This window comes from Scyliorhinus canicula, chromosome 10, assembly GCF_902713615.1.
Source record: "Scyliorhinus canicula chromosome 10, sScyCan1.1, whole genome shotgun sequence".
NCBI classification, from domain to species: Eukaryota; Metazoa; Chordata; class Chondrichthyes; order Carcharhiniformes; family Scyliorhinidae; genus Scyliorhinus; species Scyliorhinus canicula.
Genome location: NC_052155.1, coordinates 155,120,719 through 155,145,664, shown reverse-complemented (window position 1 = coordinate 155,145,664; position 24,946 = coordinate 155,120,719). Strand labels below are relative to the sequence as shown.

Sequence of the window (24,946 nt, the reverse complement as noted above, 5' to 3'; positions counted from 1 at the left end):
CAAGGGCAATTTGGGATGGAGAACTAATGCTGCCTTGCCAGCACTTCTCCGGAGTGGCACTTGAACCCACAACTTTCTGACTGAGTCATAGTCACAGCTGGCAAACTACAGGAAGCATTTGTAGCAGATAAAGGGAAGTGGAGAGAGCTAGAGAGTAGGAATACGATTTGGATTACTTTCACAAAGAGCCAGTTCAGACAGTATGGATCAAATGGCCTTCTGTGAAGTGAACATCAATGATTCTATTCCAAAATGGGAGAAACAATGTGTACTATACAGGACTTTTAACATAACATATCCCAAAGCATTTCCTAGGAACATTATCAGACAAAATTAGTCACCAAACTTGCAACCTCTACCACCTAGAAGGACAAAGGTAGTAGTTGCCTGAGCGGCACTGTAGCACAGTGGTTACCAGTGTTGCTTCATAGCGCCAGGGTCCCAGGTTCAATTCCTGGATTGGGCCACTGTCTGTGCGGAGTCTGCACGTTCTCCCTGTGTCTGCGTGGATTTCCTCTGGGTGCTCCGGTTTCCTCCCACAAGTCCCGAAAGACGTGCTTGTTAGATAATTTGGACATTCTGAATTCTCCCTCTGTGTACCTGAACAGGTGCTGGAATGTGGCGGCATGGGGCTTTTCATAGTAACTTATTTTCAGTGTAATGTAAGCCTACTTGTGACAATAAAGATTATTATTATAAAAACCACACAAGGAGTTTGACGAACAGGTAACCAAATGCTTACTCACAGTTGGTTTTAAGGATCATCTTAAATAAGGAGATGGAGATGATGTAAATCAACAATAGAATTCCAGAGCTCAGGGTCCAGATATCTGAAGCTATGTGGTCAGTGGGGTGATGTAAATCAAGGATGCAAATGATGCCAGATTTGGAGGAATGAAGGTTTCTCAAAGAATTGTAGGAGCTGGAAAAGGTTATAGAATAGGGAGGATCAAATAGCTCACTGGGCTAAATTGCTGGCTTTTAAAGCGGACCAAGCAGGCCAGCAGCACGGTTCGATTCCCGTACCAGCCTCCCCAGACAGGCGCCGGAATGTGGCGACTAGGGGCTTTTCACAGTTACTTCATTGAAGCCTACTCGTGACAATAAGTGATTTTCATTTTCATTCAACAGGGCCATGGATCGGTTTGAGTAAAGGATGAGATTTTGTTCAGTCAAATCACCATTTATCAACAAAATGAAAGAAAGAGTTTCATGACCTCAGGATATTCCAAAGCATTTACATGCTGCAAAATGTTTTTAAAATGGTGCAATACAGGAAATGTGGCTGTCAGTTTGCACACTACACTGTGGCTAGATCCACAAAAGCAATGTGATAATGACCAAATAATGACCAGATAATGTGCATTAGCGATGATGATTGAGGGGTAAAGCTAATGTTTAGTGCATCAGGCATAACTTCCCTGTGCTTCTTGAAATAGGGTTTTTTATGCCCACCTGCAAGGAACCCAATTTAACAGCTTATTTGGAAGATGGCACCTCCAACAGTGCAGCACGTCTTCAGTACTATGCTGAAGCATCATGCCTCAATTATGTGCTTGTGTTGCTGGTGTGAGACTCCAGTGCATGACCTTCTGCCTGAAAAGCAAGAGTACCACTACTGTACAACTTACATGTCATTTAATAATTTATTTTACAACTGAATTTAAACTTAAAGATTAGAAAATATTAACAAAAGGCATACATTTCATGTTTTAGCATTCAGAAGGTGAAAATAATGATGCCGACTTTAGTTGAGATCAGTATATGTTTAGAGTAAGGTAAAGTCACCATAGTCCAAGATGATCATAGGCTGCTTTCCCCTTTGAGGAAATGAAAATGAAATGAAAATCGCTTATTGTCACAAGTAGGCTTCAAATGAAAAGCCCCTAGTCGCCACATTCCGGCGCCAGGTCGGAGAGCTGACTGGTGAGGATTTAACCGGAGGACCACCACACCTCAGGCGAGTGGCAAGGTTGAAAAGGTGGGCCTTCATAAATAACCTCTGCCGGTACGGGAATCGAATCCACGCTGCTGGCCTTCCTCTGCACCACGAACCAGTTGTCTAGCCAAGTGATCTAAACCGGCCCCTTTACTAAACATTGAAAATAGGAATAAATGTGGATCAAACTACAGTGAATCAAGATTATAAAAGCTACGTGTTCAAGAAAGTAGTTTATATTAGTCTATGTTTTTGGTCTGTAGTTTTGTGTTTATGGATGCGATATAATGGAAATGAAACAGAGTCCCGTGTCGAACGCATTTAGCTGGATATTTCCGGGAACAGTGCTGAGAATGACTCCACTCTCAAATGGGACTCTATTTTATTCCTGGGACTCGGCAAGGAACCCACCGCCGATCCGGAGTTAGTCCCGTTTCCTGCACTAATGGGCTCCGCTCGCCAGTGGAGAAAGAGATCATGGTGCCATTTTAAATGGCACTTGAATCTCTAAATCCCCCCCCCACTGCGGTCTCTGGATATCCCAACATCCCAACTTACCGATAAGGGCTCATCGAGCCCGCAGCACCCCCATCACCTCATGAGAGCAGTGCTCACCCCAGCCCAATCTCCTGCATGAGCATAATGTCACCTGGGCACCTTGGCACTGGCAATCTGGCAGCACCACTGGGGTGCCAGGCTACCACTCTGCCCAGAACCCACCCACCCAGGGGCTCCCAATTGCTTGGGAAACTCTCCCCTCCTCTCCAAGTGCTGGTACGCCTGGTCCACATTTATGGAAACCGGTGCTAAACGGTACCCGCTCGGGGTCTCCAAAGTGAGGCCGTTAGGTCTTGGGTGCTGGGTAGATCAGCCACAGATATTTTCAAGTGAGACTAACTGCTCACTTGAATATTCAAATCTGGGTCCTGTCTCAATGGGCGGGATCCAGATTGCAACAACACTCGAGATCTCACAAGGCATGCGATGTCAGTAAATCTCAGCGAGATTTACCAGTTTCATTGTCGGGCATGCAAGGCCGACAGATCGTGCTCTATTTGTGTCTCTCATTGTGCTTGGGGGCACAGAGCATGCCTGGTATTGTAATAATTTCACAGCAGCAGAACTCAAGCAAACATATTCTCAGTTACCAGTGGATGAAAAGCAGTGCCCTGAGAAAAGTGCTCACTTTCTTAGAATCCTATGGTGCGTAGATAGAATAGTCAATGAGCTCAGCATTATTGTCCATACTTCTCTGGTCAAATATTTATTTGCAATAGTTTTAACAGTGATTACGTTGCCATGCTATACCACATGTTACATTTTCAAGGAATCCCCAGGAGATTGGAAAAGATATACATGGAATTATTCTTCACCTTAGAATGTATTTACTTGGAACCTAGCAGTTAAAATCTACCTTTTTGCCAAAGGCAATGTTGAGAATCCATTAGCTCTCATTATCATAGAATTTACAGTGCAGAAGGAGGCCATTCGGCTCATCAAGTCTGCACCGGCTCTTGGAAAGAGCACCCTACCCAAGGTCAACACCTCCACCCTATCCCCATAACCCAGTAACCTCACCCAACACTAAGGGCAATTTTGGACACTAAGGGCAATTTATCATGGCCAATCCACCATCTTTGGACTGTGGGAGGAAACCGGAGCACCCGGAGGAAACCCACACACACACGGGGAGGATGTGCAGACTCCGCACAGACAGTGACCCAAGCCGAAATCGAACCTGGGACCCTGTGAAGCAATTGTGCTATCCACAATGCTACTGTGCTGCCCTATTATCTTGGAACAACACGAGTCATATTGTCTACCTTCATTGCATGTTCCTAAAGTTGCTTTGTATAAATATATTTAAATTTTAAAAGGGGTGATATTGTCAATTTAATATATATTTAATTGAATTTTTCAATTCAAGAAATAAGCCCGTCAGCTTCCCAAGTTAACAAGTAAAGAGCTAGTTTTGTTGCTAAACAAAAGGTTTAAAATGTGTTAATTGCCCAAATAGTGCAGAAACACATATCCACACAATCCACCTCCACAGAGTATCAGATCTAAAAAATCTTGTCCAAATACCAAGTTACATCAGAAAAAAATCCACAGATGTCAAGTATTTTGTTTACAGCTGAATGGTCCCTTTCTACTGTGGAGCAGTTGTCTGCAGTCGTAGCTGGTTGCAGGAATGAGGTCTTCTGGTGGGTTTTTCAAACTACAAACAGCTCAACTTTGATTAGAGAGGTTTTAGAAAAAAAAGAGCTGGGGTCAGGTTTTTGTCCACGTGGCAGTCTCTCTGGCCACTGAAAATCCAGTATCTTTTCACCTAAGAGATGGACCATGTGACCTATCCCTGAGAGCTCCAAAGACTCTGGGCTGGATTCGCTGCCCCGCCGTGCCACATTTCTGCTTCACCCCGCTGGCAAGATGCTCCGTTACACCGGCTGCTCAATGGGGTTTGGCATTGTGGGGCAGCTCCACGCCGTTGGGAAACACACAGGCAGCCAACAAAATGGAGCATCCCGCCAGCGGAGAATCCAGCCCTCTGTCTCCATAAAAAGCAGCTTGTGTCATTTGCAAATACACCTTAGTGGATGCTGTAAGGAAGGGTTCTTTGTTTAGCAAAAAGTGTTACTTTCAAAAAGTTCAATATATACATTTTTATTAAGGGGCAGCACAGTAGCATGGTGGTTAGCATAAATGCTTCACAACTCCAGGGTCCCAGGTTCGATTCCCGGCTGAGTCACTGTCTGTGTGGAGTCTGCACGTCCTCCCCGTGTGTGCGTGGGTTTCCTCCGGGTGCTCCGGTTTCCTCCCACAGTCCAAAGATGTGCGGGTTAGGTGGATTGGCCATGCTAAATTGCCCGTAGTGTCCTAATAGTAAGGTTAAGGGGGGGAGTTGTTGGGTTACGGGTATAGGGTGGATACGTGGGTTTGAGTAGGGTGATCATTGCTCGGCACAACATCGAGGGCCGAAGGGCCTGTTCTGTGCTGTACTGTCCTATGTTCTATAGGTCCAGTTGAGACATTATAAATTAATATTTTATGTGACATATTTTCATAACCATGTATAATATATATATGGGAGAGAGAGAGGGGGAGTAGAGAGAGGTAGATAGGTAGAGAGATATTGGGGATCTGTAACCTTAAAGGTCACACTAAAGTCAACATAATAGTTAGCAGTATCTCCAGCAGCAGCGCACCCCTCCCCGATGAACTCAATGCATTCTATGCTCGGTTCAAGCAGGAAACCAACAATCTGCTGTTGAGTGCCCCAGCAGCCCATAAAACACCCATACCCACCATCGCAGCTTCCAAAGTCAGATTGGCTTTCCTGAAAGTGAACCCTTTGAAGGCGACGGGTCTGGACGGGATCACTTGTCGTGCACTCAGAGCCTGCGTGAACCAACTTGGAAGAGGTGTTCGAGGACATCTTTAACCTGTCCCTACTCCGCTCCGAGGTCCCCACCTGCTTCGAGACCACCATCGTACCAGTGCAAAAGAAGAACCAGGCAACGTGCCTCAATGACTACCATCCGGTGGCCCTGACTTCAGTTGTAATGAAGTGCTTCAAGAGGTTAATTATGAGTGGCATCACCTCCATACTCCCAGAATGCCTTGATCCACTGCAATTTACATACCGCCGCAACTGGTCCACAGCAGACTCCCTGGCCCTACACGCATCCCTACAGCATCTCGACAACAAGGACTCATACATCAGACTCCTATATATTGACTACAGCTCTGCCTTCAACACCATAATCCCAGCCAAGCTCATATCAAAGCTCCAAAACCAAAAAGCTCCTCACTCTGCAACTGGATCCTTGCCTTTCTAACCCACAGACCACAATCAGTAAGAATAAACAACAACACCTCCTCTACAATAGTCCTCAATACCGGGGCCCCGCAAGGCTGTGAACTTAGCCCCTATTATACTCCCTATACACAAACAACTGCATGGCAAAATTTGGTTCCAACTCCACTATGGCTGGATCTCGAATAACGACTAGTCAGAATACAGGAGGGGATTGACAACCTAGTAGAGTGGTGCAGCTACAACAATCTATCCCTCAATGCCAGAAAAACTAAAGAGCTAGTCATTGACTTCAGAAAGCAAAGTACTGTACACCAAGAAAGCACAACAGCACCTCAGGAAACTAAGGAAATTTGGCATGTCCACATTAACTGTTACCAACTTTTACAGATGTACCATAGAAAGCATCCTACCGGCTGCATCCCAGCCTGGTATGGCAACTGCTCAGCCCAAGACCGCAAGACTTCAGAGAGTCGTGAACACAGCCCAGTCCATCACACGGACTTGCCTCCCATCCATTGACTCCATCTACACCTCCCGCTGCCTGGGGAAAGCGGGCAGCATAATCAAAGACCCCTCCCACCCGGCTAACCCACTCTTCCAACTTCTTCCATTGGGCAGGAGATACCAAAGTCTGAGAACACGCACGAACAGACTCAAAAACCCTCTTATGGACTGTATGATTCATCCGATGCCAGTGCTTATGTAGTTACATTGCGTATCTTGTGTTGCCCTATATGTATTTTCTTTTATTTCCTTTTCTTTTCATGGACTTAATGATCTGCTGAGTTGCTCGCAGAAAAATCCTTTTCAGTGTAACTTGGTATACGTGACAATTAACAAAATCCAAATCTATTGTGACATCCTACAACCACATTTCTATGGAAGTCAAATCAGAATGAACATGATAGGTCAGAGTCAAAGCCTATCAATTAATTTTCTGTACATTGTGAAAAATCTCCATCTAATGGTTCCAGTGGGCCACTTAGAAGGTGACCTTTACAGGCAATTTGCACTGAACATCCAGCAGTAAATTAAAATAGCTTGATGGCATCATCTTACTTCAAATAAGTAGTGAATTCCCCTCGATAATTTATAATCCCATGAAAAGTGTTTGATCTGTGCAAGGAATGACGCATCCACCAAGTTAAGAAATGCACTAAATGCTGGAGTTAATTGAAAAACACTGTCTCACCTTCGATGTGGCACCGAATAAATTAAGAATCACAAATGTATTAATAGCCATCTTTAAATACCCAACTGCACCTTTTTTTTCCTTAAAAGTACGGAATAATTCTGATTTTGTTTTAATTCTTCATAATGTCACACTGCCAAATCAAGTTAGAATTGATCTATTGAGTGAAGATATTCTGCCCAGTATTGGCAGAAAAAAAACATGGCTTTAATGTCAGCAGAAATTGATAAGTCCCTGAATGAAAGAGGTTACTTTCTGCGTACATTACTGCCTTGATCCAATCAATAACACTGGAAAAGGTCAAAGATTTCTCTCTCCTTGTGTCTCTCTATGAATCAGTGCCAACAGCCAGCTCACACCGATGAAACTCACACTCCCACTGACTGCAGGATGCAAACCAGATGTACTCATCACTATTAATATCAAATGAAATTAAGACTTTTAATTTCATCCACTCGGTCACGGGCGAATCTGGTTAAAATATCCAGCTTCTTTGTGCCAGTGAAGTGAAGTGAACACAATTCGACTGGGGATTAGAACGGCTGTGTGTGTGGAGATATTAAAGGAAAGGAAATCCTCTTATAAAAGCCATGTGGGGGTGGGGATGAGCACCAAAGCACTGGACCTATCTCTCTCCAATTTCTCGATTGCTCACTGGGACATCAAGTCACCGGCCCTGTGTTAACTCTGTCCGCGCCCGGTTGCCGAGGAAGCCTTTACAAGCCTTCCCAACAGTGTTTGACTTTGTCCCTGGTCGATTCTAAAACCGGGGCTTTAATACTAACCCCGCTGCTGACCTTGCGGGTGCAAGTGGGCGGGTTGCGGGCTGATCCCATCTGCTGGGTTGCTGCAGATGGCAACAAGAGGTCGGGTTCCACACATGGGCAAACCCCAGCCCTGCACCGAGCCTGCTCACATCAGAGAGGAAGGGGGGGGGGGGGGGGGGGGGGAGAAGAGAGTGAGCCGTGCAGAGCAGAGCCAGGAAAACTGAGCAGGCTTATCCCCCTCCCATCCTCCCCCCCCCCCCCCCCCAAACACACACACACACTGCACCATCCCTCTCTCTCTCTGACCCCCTCCTCTCTCCCCCCCGCCCCCATTTCCTCTCCTCTTCCCCTCCCCGTCTGCTGCCTGGCTCTCCGCTGGTCGCTGTCCCCCTCACTTGGTGCTGAATCTCTCCGCTCGGTACAGCTCTGCAGCGGTGAGGGGTGAGGTGGTGGGGGAAGCAACAACAACCCTTTCCACAAATTGGGGGGCGGGGGGGAGAGTTTTTTTCTCAGCTCCTTACCTTTTCTTGGGCCCTGTTAAGCCGTTTCTGGACGTTTTTGGCGAAGACTCCTGTTTTGATGTTGTCCGCCATGGCTGAGTGTGGAGTGTCCTCTCCCCTCCCCCCAATCCCCGGGCTCGGCTGGGACAGGCGGCTCCGGCTCTTAAAGGCGCCTCCACCAAGCCCAGCACACACGTCGGCGAATGCGCGCGTGGGGCGAGCGCGCTCCCACATCTGCATCCACGCGCGTGCACGCTCGCGCGCATGCAAAACAAATCCGGCTCAATCAGCTGAATGCACGCAGAATACCCGCACCTCGGGCCGATAGAAATGGGAATACAACAACATGCGCAAATATTTGCAAGCTCACGGGTGTGCATTTGGCAAAGGGATGGGATTAGATTTGTTTATTGTCCCGTGGACCGAGGTACAGTGAAAAGTATTCTTCTGCGAGCATAAAGGGGAGATATGTTCACAGGCACCCATTATTTCACCCGCACTAACTTATTATGTCTCACAGGCCACTGGCAGTGTTAAGCCCCTTTCCTGCATTTCCACAGCAGTCGGTTGCACCTTTGTGAAAACGATGCCCTGGTGATTCGGGACCGAGCATCACCAGACTCACCTGGTATAAAATACATGCACAGTCCAGTCTGCAGCATTGCATTTAGGAGAAATAGCAAGCTGTTAGTTTCTGTTATGTGCCTGTAATGCATTGAGATGCTCTGCTGTTATTAACTAGGAACATGGGAAGTTGAGTATCATTTGGCAAAGTGATGTTTACCAGTGGATTACAGTCTGCCCAGCATCATAAATGACACAAGTTTCTAGCAGAACCACAAAAGAGCCCAGTTGCAAAAGGGACCTGGGCCCATTCATCTAACCTGCAATTTGAATCCTGCTCCTGTGTCTCAACGGGATGATGAGGTTCAAAAAGGATATGTTTGTGGGAGGTAGCCATCAGTGTTCCCTGCCTGTTTAAAATTGTTCAGAAAAGAAACGTGATGATAGGGTAAAGTAGAACTTTGGGAGGTGCTAATTGAACTTGATGTGGTAAAATAGGCCGGAATTGACTTAATGTTGGCATTTTTGTTCTTTCGTGATGACAATGAACTCTCACTCCCAACTCGCCTTCCCTCCCAAATCAAATCTCAGGGTTGCACATGTAGCTATTTGAAGTTCTCCACCCCCATCAACATTCAAAATGAATGAGTTACATTGCCTCCGCCATCCTGGTGGCATCTACACACAATCTTGCCAAAGTAGCCTTTGTAAGGGGGCAATAGAAGGAGTCCATAGCTAGTAGTCAAAGAAACAAAACATATTTTATTTAATCAAGTTAACTATGTACACACAACTACAATAATTCCCTGCTGAGTGTGCTGTAGTTGGTGCATGGCCGGCCATCTCTATTTATACAAATGCACAGCACATTGTTAAGGGACCCCTGCCCCCTTATCGGGGGAGCTTGTATTCTGCAAGTTCCATGGGGTAGTTAGTGAATCATCCCTACCCTGTGAAATCCTTGCAGGTTAGAACAGTAACTATGTTGGTCTTAGAGCATTAGATAATAAAAAAGAAACATATTTGGTGCAACAAAGCCAGGGGCAATTCAGGAGAATCTTGACTCCTCAATACTGTTTGACCTCTAACTACTATATTCTCAGGTTACAATGTCCACAGGAATCAGGTAACATATTTTTCAATGCAACATTGCAATTCACTTTCTGATGCCTTTGTATTCGATTCACTAGCTATTCTGGAATTTACTTGCAAGTGATTAACAACAAACAAAATATTCACTTTAATTCAGGCTGTGGAATTAGCCTCGTGCAAACATATAAGTTGCCAATACCACTGCCACTCTCATGTCCTCTCCCTTTTACATGTGTGGTGTCAGGTCCCACACTCCACTTCCATGTGCTGCCAGATGTCACAAAAGTACCACAGTTTACATGGTTTACTCCAAACCCAAACTGAAACTGGATAGCAGATTTAATGGCTGGGGTGTTGCACCTTGTTCTCACCCCCCCCCCCCCCCCCCCCCCTACTTACATTGATGTGTGGATATTGGATCTGAAATGGCTTCCTTCTGAGGAGTGGACATAATCTTTGCTGCTTTTCAGCTGAAAGGAAACGGTAGTGTTCAATTGTTTGGCATTTGATTGTGCGTGTCTGGTAAATGTTCTCTATTCCCGAAGTGCGATAAATTAAGCCTGGGTGTGGTTACTGAGAAAAAGAAATTAAACAGAAGTGAGCATCTGGAAGCATCGAGGGCAGACGTTTGTGGGCAGAATTTTACATTCCACAGCTGGCAGATTTGTAAGTGGCGATGTGGACTGAGTGTTCATGTGAGAACGTGATGACTTGGCTACAAAAGAGGGAAGTGGCGGGAGTGCAGGAGTTATCCCCGGGAGCTCAGGTAGAGCACAAGTCTTGAAGTTGCTAATAAACTAGTGAATAAACTACGTTTGCTGAAAGTCGTTGCTGTCAGTGATTCAGGAATCCACAACATCTACATGGTGTCAGGAGTTGGTCCCTGAAAAGGATTTTGCCGCATCGACCCACTCATCTTTTAAAAAAATGTTATTGAGAAAATGTTTCATTAGAACTCAGTGGAAACACAAAACAAGTACAATCCCAAGCTTATCCTCCACCCCTAAAAGCAAACACATCAAAACTAGACAACATCCCCCCTCTTCTCTAACATCTGACGGTGACCAACTCCCTGAAATAGGAAATTAAAGGTTGCCATCATGAGTAGAATCCTTCTGCCGGCCCTCTCATGAAGTTCTTGACCTTCTCTAAGTACAAAACTCCATAAGGTCACACAACCAGGATGAAGTACATGACAGATCCCAAGTCCTCCAGCCAAGCCGATCTCGCCTCTGGGCTATTAACGAGGCAATGGCGAGAGCAACCACCTTCGCCCCCATCTGCAGCTCCGTCGAGTCCGAGACCCCAAAAATAGCCTCCCGCTGTCAAGGCTCCAACTCAATTCCAAAAATCCCTGACATGGTGTTGAAGAAGGAGACCCAAAAGCTCACCAGTTTAGGACATGACCAGAACATGTGTGAATGGTTTGCCAGCCCCGAGAACAGTACTCGCACTCATTCTCCACTCCTGGAAAAAAAAACACTCATCCGCTCCTGGTAAGATGCGCCCTGTGCACAACTTTGAACTGAATCAAACTGAGCCTAGGACATGAGGAGGTGGAGTTGACCGTGTGAATAGTGTCACTCCACACCTACCCCCTGCCCCACCCCAACCCCCAATCAAAAACTGGACCATTTCACTCTCCCACTTTCTTTTAACCTCATCCAACGGAGCTTGTTCCACTGACAAAATCTGATGTAAATATCCAATATCTTCTCCTCCCCAAGGTCAGCCAGCGAAAGGACCCGGTTGAACAGGGAGGGTGAAAGTGAAGAGGGGAAGGAAGGAACCTCGTTGTGCAAAAAGTTACGCACCTGAAAAATGCTAAATAGATTAGACTTCAGAAGTTGGAAAGTACCCAACAAATCTTCAAAACCAAGGAACCTCTCCTCTATGAACCTGTCCCCAAACCGCTCCAACCCCAAACGATGCATCCAAAACCGCCGGAACAAAGCATGATTTCTGCAGATTGGGGCCAACATTGACATGGTTCCCAGTTTAGATTATTGCCTGAACTGTCTCCATATCAGCAGAGTGGCCACCATCACCGGGCTTGAAGTAAACTTTGCTGGGGAAACGGAAGTGGAGCCGTAACCAAGGCCTTCAAACTAGTGCCCTCACCAGAGCTTCCCTCCATCTGCCCCCATATGGAATCAGGCTCTTTAAGCCATCCCGGTACTTTCTCAATGTCCAATATTAAAATAACAAATTTGGTAGTGCTAGGCCCCCCGATTTCCTCGCCCTCTACAGAAACATCTTACAAATCCTTGGAGTCTCACCTGGCCAAATAAAGGAATGAATCAATTTATTCACCTTCCCAAAGAAAGATTTTGGAAGGAAAACTGGGAGACACTGAAAGAAAAACAAAAACCTATGAAGGACATTCATTTTTACCAACTGGACCCTGCCTGCCAAGGACATAGGACCCCGCTTCTTCAAGTCAGACTTAACCCCATTCAGTGGGCTAGTAAAATTAAGTTGCCAAGGCAAACAATAGAGGAGACAATGGGCAACTTTGCTTCGTACCTCTATTTAACTAGAAGTACTCCAAGTTTAGGGCATTTGTTAGGACACTGGCGGTGGAGGCTTTATATAAAAGATGAACCCAAATTATAAATCTAGACCCAAACGCAAACCTTTCACTGATCTCAAACACCCTATCAAACACCTTTTCAGCATCCATAGAAATAATTACCCTGCAATTATTTAGATTAGACTTCAGAAGTTGGAAAGTACCCAAGAAACCTTCAAAAGTCTGGTTCAGGGACTTGAGAGTGGGGCAAAATAATATTAAGCAGTCCTCGTATGTTGACTGAAAGCTACCTGCCCTTAATAAACCCAGTCATTTCCTCTGATATCACCCCCAGAAGGCAGGCTCCAAGCACATTGGCAAAACTTTTACCAACAGCTTAGCGACTGTGTTCAATAATGAAATTGGACGATATGAGCCATGATCTGTCAGATCCTTAACCTTCTTCAAAATCAAAGAGATCGAAGCCTGCATCAATATAGCCAACAATACTCCCAGGACAAGAAATCATTAAACATGTCTAATAGCAATGGGATCAGCTGACCCGCAAACTTCTTGGGAACACGGCCGGGCCTGGAGCCTTACCTGACTGCATTAGACCATACATTTCATGATCTCCTCTGAGATCAACCGGACGCCAATTCCTCCCTTCTCGCTCACTCTATCACTGGGATAGACAAGCCATCCAAAAATTCCATTATAGGCAACCTATTCCCCGAGGGCTCCGACTTGTAAAGTCTATGGAAAAGCCTTGTTGACGTTCCCTGGGGCGGAGACCAACCAGTTACCCGAGTCCTTCACCTGTACTATCTCCCAGTAGACAGTTGCCTCAGCTGGTGCGCTAACATGTGACTGGCCTTCTCCCCATTTTCATAAAATGCTCCCCTCGAGTGTCGCAGGTGGTGCATCCTCTGGCCCGTTGAGAACAGCCCAAGCTCCATCTGTAATTTCCTCCTGCTCGCCAACAACTCCGGTGTCGGGGCAACAAGTACTGGCGGTCCACCTTAAGGATGGAATCCACCAACCTCCATCTGTCCATCCTTCCACTCTTTTCTTTATCTGTCCTTGAGAAGATTATCTCACCCCAATAAGACCGCCTTCAGAGCCTCCCACAACATGGAAGACGAGATAGTCTCACTCCTATTAAAATCAATGTACTCCCCAATGGCGGAGGACACTCTCTCACAGAAACACTCCTCCGCCAGCAACATTGTATCCAGCCTCCATGGAGGGCGCTGAGTGGGGCCTGACCCCAACACCAAGTCCACAAAATATGGAGCATGGTCCAAAATAACTATTTCCAAATCCCCTGCCCCCAGTATCCCAGGAAAGAGAGACCTACCCACCACAGAAAAGTTAATTCGAGAGTACATCTTATGCTTCTGAGAGAAAAAAGAAAAGTCCTTCTCACCTGGATGTAAAAATCACCATGGGTTGCGAGTCCAGGTCTGGAATAGAAGCCAGCAATTTGTTAACGAAAGCGTTTAATCCCAGTTCGATGCATACAAATTAACTAGAACAACCGGAGTCACCACCAACAAACCATTAACAATCACGTTTGGATCCACCAAACATTTTGTCACTCAGAACAATATTCTCTCATTCACCAAAACCCCAACACCCCGGGCCCCGCTATTAAATCCCGAATGAAATACTTGCCCCACCCAGCTTTTCCATAACCTTGTTTGCTCCTTAATCCGCAAATGGGTCTCCTGCCAAAACACCACATCAGCATTCAAACTCTCAAGGTGCGCAAACACCCTAGATATTTTTACTAGGTTGATCAACCCCCTTACATTCCAGGTGACCAGTCACACAGGGGGCCATCTACCCCAACCCCCTACCCCCACCCCCCATCCACAGACCCAGTGTCAACCATTCTCATGCACGGGGTAGTCCAGCGACTACTCAAAGAAAGCCCAACCAGGCCAACCCAAGTTGGCCGCCAAATCTCCCATTCGAACAGAACAAAGAAAATGTTAAAGCCACTGTCAGAGAACTATCCCTCCCACCCAGCCCACCTCCCATCAATACCACATCCAAATCAACCAGCTAACAACAACACAAGGTAAACAAAGGCCCCCACCCTTTCCCCTCCCAAGCTTAACCCCAAACAAAGTGAAACCAAAAATCCTAAACTCATCCTTAAAACAAAACGCTCTGTATGATCTGCAGTTACCCTCACCACTCTGCTCCCATTAACTAACTATTCAGCTAGCAGGGCGACCCCTGCTCAGAGTAAAAAAGAAGCTGAACTGATAACCTTAACACCAACCAGCCCTCCATCCATATTCAACTTTAATAGTTTTTAAAAAAGGCCAATGAAGAACAAACCCATCCCACAAACCAACAGTAAAAATACAAGTGTAAACTCCAAAATGCCCAACAGACACCCCGCCAAATCCCAAACATCACACGCCCACAGCAGATACAGTTCACAGTTGGCGTGACCCTAGTCCATGCTGCTGAATGAACCCGGCTACATCCTCCAGTGCATCAAAATATCATCTGTCAATTTGTAAGTTACTTAGAGGCGCGCAGGATACAGCACACCAAATCAAACGTTGCTCCTGTGCAATGCAGCCTTCGCCTTGTTGAATGTTGCACGCCTCTTAGCCAGTTCTGCCCCCACATCCTGGTAGAGCCTAATGGTGTGGCTCTCCCATTTATAGTCCCAGTGGTCCTTCACCACCGCAGGATCCTTTCCTTTTCTTAATAGCAGTGAAAACGCATGATGACTGCACGCGATGGTTCACCAGAAACGGGGCTTTTGCCTGAGCGACTTGAGGGCCCGATCCAACTCAGGAGGGTACGTCATTCCACCCTTCCCTACCATCTTCCCAAAGATACAACATATATTTTGTTGGGTTCGGACTCTCCAGACCCTTTGGCAGCCCAACAACTCTCAAATCCTGTCTTCCGGAGCAATGCTCCAGATCATTGACCTTCACCCTTAGCGCCTTGTTGTCCCCAGCCACCAGTGCCATCTCCGCTTCCAGGAAGGTGATCTGGTCATTCTGCCTTGACAGGGCCGTTTCCACAGCCTTTAGCACTTGCCATGATTCTTTACCATCAAATCATTTTTTTCCACGGTCACATAAATAGGGGCCAGGTCTTTGGAGATAGCTGCTGCAATTTCTTACGTTCCCCCATTAAGATACCTATAAGCATACCTATCAGTCATTAGCGGAGTGGCCAAAGACACAGCTGGAGCCTCCGCCATTTTCTGAGCAGATGTAGCTTTCGAAGCTCCCAAATTCAAAAACAAATCTTTACATTTCTACTGCCTGGTTTTATACTTACTGGGCATTCCTTTTACGTGGGACTCTTATCCCATCAAACTAACCAAGTTCCTCCCCAAACCACCCTGAAAACCGGGCGAGAAGGGGTAAAATCAAGGTACACTGGTGGGAGCCACCTTGTGTACCAACTGTTCTCTACATGCTTCCACCAGAAGCCTTGACCCACCCGTCTTTGATTAAAATATTGTGGATTGTTGGGAATAGTTTGAGATGTAATGGAGTATTTACTGTGGTACTGCACTGTCTGGAAAGTCAGAGAATGTACAGGCTTATATTCTATTGATCTTAGCAGGCCCTAAAGCCCATCAAAAAATTTGAATAATTTGTTTTCCAGACAGAGGAGGAAAAAGAGGAACCTGAAATCATCCAAAAAAGTGTGAGAATATTTGTCTCCTGGTAAAAAGCATAATCATTGATAGATATGATTCAATTCAGCAAAACAAAATGCAGGTGAATCAATATAATCTTACATGGCCACCCTGAAAACATTGGCAAAAAATTGTGCGTTTGGAACTCTCACTCGAATAGTTTGTGGAATTCATAGCAATCTAGTCCGCAAGCCATCAGCAACATGACAGTGGTTAGTCCTTCATGGGAAGGACTATCAATAAGGTGAGTGAATTGGAGCACAGCCAAATCAATGAATCTACAGAGCCTCCAACAACACTTGATTGCGAGAGTGTCAGCAGTGTTACAGAAAAGGGTGAGATCTTCACCATCCTCAACATAATTTGTAGTAACGCAAGACTGAAGGTAAAGATTGACACTGGAGCAAAGTGTAATGTATTGTCCAGTTGAATATTACAGGAACTAGACCCATATGCAGCACCAGACCCCAATACCCAGTTCGACCTCGTGCCTATGGCAGACAAACCATCTGCACCGAAAATAGAGCCACCCTCCACTGCACACAGGGCAATTTCAAATTTCATATAGTTGATCAGAATGTTAGGCTCTTACTAGGTCTTTCGAACAGCATTACATTGGGACTCATTCAACTTGATCCAGAGGTGCGTGCTTTACAACACCAGGCCCATACCAAAGCTATACCACATGACACTAGATGATTTGATACCGACAACAGTTTGTGCTCCGAGGAGAGTACCTGTAGCCATGAAATAGAAAGTAATCAATGAGCTGCATCGGAGGGTGACACTGGGTGTCATAACACCACAGACGAGGCCACAGAATGGGTTTCAGCAATGGTGGCCGCAGTAGAGAAAGATGGCATGGTCAGAATGTGCATTGATCCAGTGCACTTGAACAGACCTCATCACCCTATGTAGACAGTGAAAAAGGTGATAGCAGACATGTCAAATGCTAAGGTGTGAAATACGCGTTCTGGAAGATTCCATTTGCAGGTTGGTGGACTAATAATCCAGAGACCCAGGGTAATACTATGGGGGCCAACATTCGAATCCCACGACAGCAGATAGTGAGGTTTGAAGTCAATAGAAATCAGGAATTAAAAGTCGAATGACCATCATGAAACCGTTGTTGATGATTGTTAAAAACCCATCTGGTTCACTAATGTCCCTTCAGAGAAGGAAATCTGCCATCCTTACCTGGTCTGGCCTACAAGTGACTCCAGATGTGCAGCAATGTGGTTGACTCTTAAATGCCCTCTGAAATGGCCTAGCACGCCACTCAGCTCAAGGGCAATTATGGATGGGAAATACATGTTGGCCCAGCCGGTGATGCTCGCATCCCATGAATGAATAAGAATAAAACGAGGACTCCTCAAACTAATCACATTCATGTCACTGGTAGGCAGATAGCATTTACTTTGTATGTCCTTTGGGACCTCCACTGGCCACGAGGTCATCCAGCGGTGCATGGAGCAACTCTCTGCATGCCAACCTTGAGTGATCATTGTTGATGACATCCTGGTTTGGGGTCATACTACCCAAGAACATGATGCTCATCTTTGTCTTGTCTTTGACAAAATCAGAAACATAAAGCTGAACCTTAACTCTGTAAAATGCAGATTTAGGATCAACCATTTCCTTATGAGGTTTATTTACTCACAGCCGAAGATCCAGACAAGACAATGGCTAAATGGCAGGTGGCCTGAAGACTGAAGTGCTGTGTTATCTATCTGGTTCCGATACCTATAGAAGATGACGGCGGTTGCGTACAGAGTGGGCACCATCTGAGGCTACCACATAACTGTTTGGATGTGGGGCATGGTGGTGTACAAGAAAACAGTGTTTTCTTGATATAACAAATCATTTTTCTAAGTTCATCCTGAGGTTACGCGACCTCCTTGTCAACTTCTCCACCAGGATGTCGAATGATGCTGGCAAGAGCATCACACAACAGTCTTCAACAGACTCAAACAGGCAGTCACAGAATGACCAATGCTACACGTTCCAGTGCCTATACTTATATCAGCAGATTCCTCCTAAATGGGCTTCACAATCGCCTTTCTCCAAGGGCCCTCACCTACACTGAGACTCATTAATCACGGATCGAAAAGGAACTTCTTGCTTTAGTCTTCACCTATCAGGAATTTCATGATTTTATTTATAGCCACCCTGCAACTGTTAAAACAGATCCATCCACTCAACTATTTTAAAAAAGCCTCTTCACATTTTGTCTGCATGGCTGCAATGCATGATGTTAAAGCTGCAAGGTTGCAACCTCAGTGTCATCTACAAACATGCTAAGGATCTGTACTTGGCTAATGGCTTCTTACCCCACTATATTCCAGGCAGATCATGAGGAAGATATAGACATCCTGTCAATATAGGTGCTATCCTCTTACCAAATTCAAGAACTTATAAATTCCTTACAGTTAGACATCACATGCAGGCAATTACACAACGTCAACATGAGGGGCTGGCCAAAGTCCTCAAGGGAACTTCCCCATGAGCTCCGCACATTCTTCGCTGTCAGAGATGAACTAATCACGTAGGATGAACTAATGCTGTGTCAGCCTGTGTGGCCAGCAATTTGTCATCCCTACTACTCTTCGGATGTACCACGCCCAACTACCTGACCAAGGGTACTCCCGTTTGGAAACAACCAGATACAAGGCCAAGGAATCAATGTACTGGTCCTCCATGTATGCAGACACGGAAAGGGAAGTTTTTGGATGCGCACCATGCAATATACTCAAGCCTCTTCAAGCAAAAGAACTGTTGCACTTACATAAAGTCCCAGATCTCCCATGGTCATTCACAGCAGCTGATAACCTCGAACGGAATGGTGACCAACATTTAGTTTCAGCTGATTCGTATTCCGGGTAGTTTGAACTTGACTACCTGCCAACCATGGTGAGTGCCAGAATCATCATCAAACTGAAAAGACGCTTCACCACACATGGGATCCCAAAGCGATTCATGACAGACAACGCTCGCCAATTCGTCTCCATGGAATTTTGGAACTTTGCACACCCATGATACTTTGGCGGAATGGGCAGTTAGCTCAGCCATGCATCTTCTGGAGAAATGTGCATGAGATTGTACAGACTAACATGCTGCACTCCTCAGCCTGTGAAATCTACCTCGACAGGGCCTGCCTCATCAGCATATTGACTATTTTCTAGGTATACCAAGACCATGCGGCTATGCCCAGCTGGCAGAGATACACCACCATGCCCCACATCCAAACAGTTATGTGGTAGCCTCAGATGGTGCCCACTCTGTACGCAACCGCCGTCATCTTCTATAGGTATCAGAACCAGATAGATAACACAGCACTTCAGTCTTCAGGCCAATGGCACAAACCCCTACACCAGTGGACACCGGCCAGAGAAAATCTATAATACCCCCAACTGGTGTAACCACATGCTCTGGGCTCCTGAGAAAACCGAACAGGAGGTTCCAGAACATCACAAACACTTAGCCTAGAGCTGGCTTTCGATTTCAAGCTTTCTACAGCAAAAAGGTTGGGGGGGAGGGGGGGGGGGGGTGATTGGGGGGGGGGGGAGAGGTGTGATGGGCTTTGCACCAGCTGCAGTATCTTAATCCATGACTCATTATATATGTAAATAATTATTCTTTATTCTTTGACAGAGACCAGAAACCGGAATGGGCAGACTAAGGGGCTGCATTGCGCCCAGCACAGCAGAGATTTCTGCTCTCCAAGATTAGTCCTCATGATCTCTTCTTGGATCTCCAATGCTCCATCCAGGAGCAATGATGGATTCCTGCATCACCACTGAGCCAAGCACTGCCAAAGGGGATCTCAGGCAAACACTGTCACAACATACATGAGAAACCTCTATCAGTGCAACTACAATCACTTTGATAGGTCCTTGTCCATGAATTGAGAAGTTGGCACTTGGGTGATAAGCATGTCATGACTATACAGGAGGAGATGAGAGAGGAAGACACAGCTGTAGATAGTTCCCTCAGAGGATGGAGGACAGACGTAGCCCTCATCAGGTAGGGCACTGATGTAGAGGCCATAAGCGTCACATAAAAACTCTACTTAGGCAACAGCAATAGATGTGTTCCTACATACTAGAGCTCCCTGAGGCAATGCGGGGTCTTGGGCTGTGAATACAGTAGCCCATTCAGCTGATGTGAGCCACCATGTCTCAGGGCTTAGAACACGTGAACTCCTCTATTGAAATAATGACTAATCTCATGGAGATCCATTGGGGCCACCCATCACAGGACATCATCATCATTGGCCTCCATTACCCCTCTGACTGTGGAAACATCAGTGTGACAGGGCATAGTGATGGAGGCTGTCCCTTCAATGACGATGGGGCAACAATCCTTCAGATGTGCCCCCACTGGCATCTCCACAACAAAGACGACCACCATGTACACCTCAGCCACAATCCGAGACAAGTCAGCAGGTTCTCTCCACCTCCTCCAAGGCCACAAAGGAAGTGCAGCTTAGAAATCCCCTCGCCTGGAGGCCATCGCATCGAGGTGTGAGCATTGGTTGGGTCACTAGAGTTTATTTAATCTATTAATTTGCACTTTGCTTCTTTTTGAACACTTTGCAGATATTGACACAAGAAGCCAGATTTGTGAGCACCCTTTTATTAATGACCAGATAAGAAAAAAAAAATGAATTGATGAAGGAGATAAATAACTCTTGAAGGGGGCAGTGGAACTTCTGGTCATATGTGAACCCTTCATTGGTGGTAAGAGTGGATCTATTCCAGGTTGCGTCTTCAATAAAAGTGCTCTCACAAGGTAGCTCCCAACCATACCATCCTCTGGCTCAGCAGAAACGTTGCAGGCTTAGAGTATCCCTGGCCTTGATGGCACTCTAAAGAGGCCCATCAGTCCTGTGCTCGGGTCTTTGAAAAGAGGTGAGTTGCGATCTCTTCAAGGAATGTCCCTTTTTCCCGCATACTTCCATAGAATTTGGAGTGCTTGGAGTGAAGAGCAGCAGAAGTCCAGACCACCAGAGGATGAAGAAACCTTGGCAGCTGTCAGGAAAGTAAGAGGACAAGTGGAGAAAGCTCTAGTTTTTGCATACCAGCTGAAGATTGAAGGAATGAAAGCCCTTCCAGTTGATGAATCTCACTGGGAAGTCACTTGGCTCACATTGAATTAACTGCCCAGCTTTAGCTAATCTCTCTTTCTTGTTTGTCCTTCGAGGGGAATATGGCCATGTTCATGATATGGAGTGTTTGGTAGGGTTGTGGTGGATACATAGGTGACTGCTAAGGCTAACCTGTGCCCAAAGAGTTCTACTGCAAATAGGACAGGATACTGCAGACCTTTGTGCTTTGGATAAATTGCTGGTTTGGGATCCCCTTGCCCTGTTTTTTCTCTCTGCCTCTGATGTCTGCTTGCTTTTGAAGGAGGCCATGCTATTTATTATTCAGTTGTGCCTGGTGGAGTAATACCTGGTGAGCTTCTCCCAGTACTCAAAGCCAATATCAAAACTTCTAAGCGAAGTCAGGGTGTTCGTGTAACACTTCTTTTGACTGCCATGAGAGTGCTCCCCAGACTGAAGCTCTCCATAGAATATTCACTGTGGCAAGGGAGTCTCAGGCATTTTGGCTACATGACCAGAGCAACTCTGTTTTGACTGTCTCAGTATGGTCTGGATGCTTGACATGCCAGCTCAGATGAGCCCCTCAGTGTCTGGTATTTTGTCCTGCTATCGGATCTTCATAAGCTTCCAAAGGCAGCTGAAAGGAGAGCGGTTGAGGTCCTTGGCTCAGCATAAGTTTTGCATGTATAGAGCAGAGAGGACAGGACAATTGCTGCATAGGCTTTCAATTTGGTAGGCGGTCTTGGCAATGGGGCATTTTCAGAAATAGGGCATCAGTAACGTATGAGATGCAAAAGTATGCAGCTGTTTGCGAGATCCTCAGCCGATCCTTGGAAGGAACCAGAGGCAAAGAGGTTGAAGGTCACAGTGACTGTGACCGCTACTGGCAAGGCCTGACAAGCAGTGCTGTGAGCTGTGAGATCTTCCACAACAAAGGTGAACATTTCCCCATGCCTGCCCTCAAAACCTAGCTCCCGATATTTGAAGATTCTGCTGAACCACGTCATTCTGGTTTAGCACACTTGGCTAAATCGCTGGCTTTGAAAGCAGACCAAGGCAGGCCAGCAGCACGGTTCAATTCCCGTACCAGCCTCCTCGAACAGGAACTGGAATGTGGCGACTAGGGGCTTTTCACAGTAACTTCATTTGAAGCCTACTTGTGACAATAAGCGATTTTCATTTCATTTTTTCATTTTCGATGCGAGGTTAAAATAGATGCAGTTTCACAAGGTCAAATCTTTCTTTCCCTGTCTGTCAGAAAATCATACATGGTGTGATAAGTCAGCTTGTTATGAGTTGGCGAGGCAGTCAGATGCATAATTCAATTACTCTGCCCAAAAAAAGGTTTAATCGACCATTGCAAATAAAGTTCAAATCATAAGGGTAGAATAAATATTTGAATCTCTGATAAGGCACAAGTCCGTGTTGCTTGCTCATTAGCTAATTGATCAAGAATGTTAGGCAACCTTGCAACAACTTTGGGAAACTCCAGGGGATGGTAGTTTAAACAGATTGGCTTATGCTGCATTTTTATGTCAACTACAAACAAATAAAATCTTTATTTTCATTGCAATTTTACAATTAACATGATAACTTTTTTGTCAGCTGTCAGGAAGACCCACACTGGAGAACATATTGAATTGAATGTTTCTGAATTTCAAAAACGGGTGGCTCGTGGGTAAGAATTCAGGTCACTAATTTGGAAAATTATCCTGCAGCTACAAAGCAAAGTTGGTTGAGATTCTCTGGCACATTTTCCAAATGTAACTATCGCTTTGAGGTGTAGTTGCAGCTCCTTCAAGCTCCTGAAGTGCTGGACACCCCATCTCCATAACCAAGATGCATCCAGCAGATTTCCCAATCTACACAGAGTGCTGAATAATTGGTGAAATAGATTCACACCAATCTAACGTACAAGGAGGTGGATTCTCCGTTTGGGAGACTATGGGGCGGGATTCTCCAACCCCCCGCCGGGTCGGAGAATCGCCGGGAGGTGGCGTGAATCCCGCCCCCGCCGTCCGCCGAATTCTCCGGCACCGGAGATTTGGCGGGGGCGGAAATTGCACCGGTCGGCGGCCGCTCACAGCGCCCCACCCCCCCCCCCCCACCCCCGGCGATTCTCCTGCCCACGATGGGCCGAAGTCCGGCTGGTTCTTTGCCACTCCCACCGGTGGAGATCAGACTAGGTCCCTTACTGGCGGGACCTGGCAGTGTGGGCGGGCTCCGGGGTCCTGATGGGGGCGCGAGGCGATCTGGCCCCGGGAGGTGCCCCCACGGTAGCCTAGCCCACGATCGGGGCCCACTGATCTGCGGGCGGACCTGTGCTGTGGGGGAACTCTTTTCCTACGCGGCGGTCGTGTCAGCCTCCACGATGGCCAACGTGTAGGTGAACCACCCCTGCGCATGCGCGGGGATGGCGTCAGCAGACGCTGATGCTCCCGCGCATGCGAGGACTCTCGCCGGCCGGCAGAGTTCCTTCGGCCCTGGCTGGCGTGGCGCCAAAGGCCTTCCACGCCAGCTGGCGGGGCGCAAACCACTCCGGCGCCGGCCTAGCCCCTGAAGGTGCGAAGGTTCACGCCACTCTGTCCCTCTGGGACCCTCGGCCCCGCCGGGGACAGGAGAATCCCGCCCTATGTGCTGATGCCGGCATGGGATCAGCCGAGTTTTACGCCCCCAAAAATGGTGTAATACCTCCACTCATCCTCCGTCTGGTGGGAGGCTGGTAGGTACGCAGCATAAAGCCCCTGGCTCTAGCTGTGTATATGGCCAGAGAATTGCCGGGTCCGTGGCCGCGCATGCGCACGGCGGCGGCTTGCATTGGCTGCGCCCTGCAGTAAGGCGCCGGCCACGTGGGTACCCGGCCTGCAAAATAGTGTCCCCCTTTGGCCAGGCTCGCCACCCCCGGACCACCCCCCCACTATTGCCCCCAGCCCCCGCCAAACCCCACCTGCCCACGGATCACCTCCCACCCCCCACCCCCCAACTGTGGCGACACTGGACTCAGTTCGCAGCCGCCACGCCGGGTTCCGGAAAAGAAAATAGAACACGTGCCCCACGCCGTCGGGAATTCGGCCCATCGGGGGGAGGGTCCCAGGTAACATCCTGAAGCCGTCCATAAGACGTGCGGCCTACTCGCAGGGGGCGAAGCATCGCAAAAAGAGGCACCAATGGAGATTCCCTGGCCGATCGCCGAACACGATTTCGGCATCGGAGACTGGAGAATCCCGGTGTCTGGGGCCTTCCTAGAACTGTTACACTGCACTTCAAATGGAAAATTAGCTTTTAAGTAGTCATTTCATCTTTCTGAAAATAAATGCATTTTGGGAAGGTGAAAAATAACATAAAAATTGATCTCTATGGAAAAGTAACATTTTTGCCCAAAGAATTAGATGCACAGGGTGGGATTCTCCGGTCCCCGACGGCGAAATCGCATTCGCCGATTGGCCGGAGAATCACGTTTGCAGCGAAATCGGGGGAGCCGCTTTTGCAATGCTCCGCCCCCTCCAAAGGGGTGTACTCTAGGACTGGCTGAGTTCCCGACGCCGCGGGTCTCTCATGCTATTTTTGTCGGGAACTCGGCGTGGGGGCTGTGGACTCAGTCACCGGCTCCATGTTGCACGGTACGGCCACTGCTCTGTGAATCCGCAGCCACGGACCTGGCAATTCTCCGGCTGTATCGGCAGCTAGAGCCGGGTGCTCTACGCTGTCTGCCTGCTAGCCCCCCCAACAAACGGAGGATCAGTGGCCGTTTTGCGCCGGTTTTTCGGT

At 47.0% G+C, this 24,946-nt stretch overlaps 1 protein-coding gene across 23 annotated transcripts in view; it reads right to left on the bottom strand.

Annotated features, from left to right (window-relative positions):
* amph (amphiphysin) overlaps positions 1 to 8,435 on the bottom strand; it is a 354,942-nt gene extending 346,507 nt beyond the window's left edge. For 13 of the 23 annotated variants that reach the window (XM_038809944.1, XM_038809948.1, XM_038809952.1 and 10 more), the window contains exon 1: positions 8,240 to 8,434. In XM_038809944.1, the coding sequence (XP_038665872.1) occupies positions 8,240 to 8,311 (72 nt within the window). In that variant the 5' untranslated portion in view covers positions 8,312 to 8,434. Of the gene's footprint in view, positions 1 to 8,239 lie in introns of all 23 variants that reach the window. The other 10 variants (XM_038809959.1, XM_038809964.1, XM_038809966.1 and 7 more) reach the window with 3 other exon arrangements.
* Between the last annotated feature and the right edge of the window lie 16,511 nt (positions 8,436 to 24,946).